The following is a 2,500-nucleotide window of genomic DNA, read 5'->3' as shown; positions in this document are numbered from 1 at the left end:
GAGGACCTGCTATTAATGAGACAGCTCTTGCTGAGTGCGTCTCGCTACTAGCAACGTTCATTATTAATAGTGAATTACCGGCGCTTGCAATAATGATGAGTTGTTATGATTGTTGCCTCCGCTGTCATTAACACGGGGGAGGGGGGGACCTTGCAATGGAAAATGCGTAGGATTTTCTGATTTTTTTTTTCGTGTGTGTGTGTGTGTGTGTGTGTGTGTGTGTGTGTGTGTGTGTGTGTGTGTGTGTGTGTGTGTGTGTCTTTTATGTTTTGTTGCTTTTTTTTTTTTTTTTTTTTTTTTAAGGGAAAGTGCATTAGTCTTTCCTCAAACACTAACACAAACACAGACACAAACACAGACACACACGCACACACCTACACATACACACACACAAACACATGACACACACACACACACACAAAACCACACTCACAATTAGCCCACCTCCCCCACTCCACTCCTCTCCTCTTCCTCCTTCCTCTATTTTTCCCCCCCCCCCCTCACACACACACTTCAGCTTCTTGGCTCCTGAGGTTTCCTTCGACAAACTTTCTATTTTAAGGATGAAGTTCTGGCAAACGAGACTTCCTCCTTGTCTATCATGTGACTAAAGGAAGAGTGACGGTCCAGGCATTGGCACCGCGATCTCCTCCTGTCATGGCACTTTTTTTTTCCCCCTCGTTGGCACTCCTATCGACGAGAGGGACGTCTAAGTGGCACGGATGCTGTCATTAAAAGCCTTGTATCAGAAATCCGGAACCAGAGGGATTTGGAACCGGAGGGAGATGAGAGGGAAAACATCGAAAAGATTGGAGATTAGAGTCACAAAGGTGATTGTTTTGATAAATTGAGTAATCATGAGGTAGTCTTCGTTACCGTATTTGTCTTCTGGTGGACTGATTCGGCGGTTGTGTGAAAATTCTTGTTCGCTCGCAATTTTGTCCGGATTAAAAGAGGTGCCGGATTATCGGTTGTCGGAAAATCGGTGGTGTAGTTGTGTGGGTATCCTTTTCTCTTTCACCTTCGCCTATTCCCCAACCCTTTCCCCCTCTGTCTCTTTTCTTCTCCTTATCTTCATCCCCTCTCCTCCTCTTCCCCTTTCTCTCTGCCTCACTTTCCTCTTCACTTTATCTCCTTCCTCCTCCTCTCGCCTTTCACCTTTATCCCTCTCCCTTTCTGTACCCCTTCTCCTCTCCCTCTTTCCATCCCCTCCCCTCACCCTCTCCCTCTCTCTATCCCCATCCCATCCCCCTCCCTCCCCTAATCTCCTCTCCCTTTCTCCATCCCATTCCCCTCTCCTCCCCATCCCCTTCCCTTCACTCATTCTCCATCCCCTCCCCTTCCCTCTCCCCTCCTTCTCTTACCCTCTCCCCTTCCTCCCCTCACCCTCTCCCCTTCCTCCCCTCACCCTCACCCTCTCCCTCTCCCCTCCTCTCCCCTCACTTCCGCCGCGTACCTCCCTCGCCGCCTCATTTCCCCTCTCGCTCACTCTCGCCCTGGGCTAGGTTGTAGTTTCCCGCTTAATTGAGCAAATCTCGATACCTCGCCGTGAGAGCGAGAATAGAGGAGGGAGAGGGAGAGGGAGGGAGAGGGGGAGGGAGGGAGAGGGGGAGGGAGGGAGAGGGGATGGGAGAGTGGGAGGGTGATGAGAGGGAAGGAAGGGAAGGGAGGGGGAGAGGGGGAGGGAGGGAGGAGAGGGGAAGGAAGGAGAGTGTGAGGGAGGAGAGGGGAGAGGGAGGGAGTAAAGAGAGGAAGGAGAGGGGAGAGAGGGGGGAGGGGAGGGAAAGAGGGGGAGTGCGAAGGAGAGGAGAGTGGGGGAGTGGGAAAAGACGGTGGAGGAAGAAAGAGAGAGGGAGAGGGGGTTAGGAGAGGAATAAGGAGAGAGTAAGAGAGAAAAAAAAAGAAGACAGGCATAAAAGCTGAAAGGGAGAGAGTGGCTCAGATGCAATTTCGCGCAGTTTTATTCACCTATTTATTTCCTGTTATACATTGTAAACCGGTGCAATAGCATCTAGAAAAGGTCCCTGTCATGTTAACGTATTTTTAAGATTTAGAAAAATTATATGAATAAGGCTATGATTATTAAAATAGAAAATAGCATATGACAACTGCAGAGGACAATACTAAAATTCAGAATAATCAAATCAGCTGATCTACACAATTACCATAATGCATTATGAAATAAATGAACTGAGCTTTTATAAATAAAGAGTAGTGTAACATATGTCTTTGATTCGAACTAATTAGCATTACAGGATGACAGTAACATCCTTTATATTAAGATTTTAAATTTTTTTTCTCCAGATTTCAAAGGATATTATTTTACCTTCTGAAGCCGCGATGACTACACAGTCCTATAACGATGCACTGACTTTTTCTCTGGCTTTAGGGGGCAGTACGTGATAAGTAATATCGAGTGAGCGTACGAGTGCCTAAGACTATGGTGACGTAACAAAGTGGTAAGGTGTGTGTTGCAGTGAGTGCGGTAAAAGGGGGTGAG

General features: G+C 47.6%; 1 protein-coding gene across 1 annotated transcript in view; it reads left to right on the top strand.

The window, feature by feature from the left end:
• Positions 1 to 2,500, top strand: part of LOC119597534 (nipped-B-like protein) — an 80,753-nt gene that overhangs the window by 70,728 nt on the left and 7,525 nt on the right. The window contains 1 exon segment of the mRNA XM_037947112.1: positions 2,305 to 2,395. Coding sequence (XP_037803040.1) covers positions 2,305 to 2,395 — 91 coding nt within the window.

This window comes from Penaeus monodon, chromosome 39 (genome assembly GCF_015228065.2).
Source record: "Penaeus monodon isolate SGIC_2016 chromosome 39, NSTDA_Pmon_1, whole genome shotgun sequence".
NCBI classification, from domain to species: domain Eukaryota; kingdom Metazoa; phylum Arthropoda; class Malacostraca; order Decapoda; family Penaeidae; genus Penaeus; species Penaeus monodon.
This window is presented reverse-complemented; position numbering and strand designations above follow the sequence as displayed.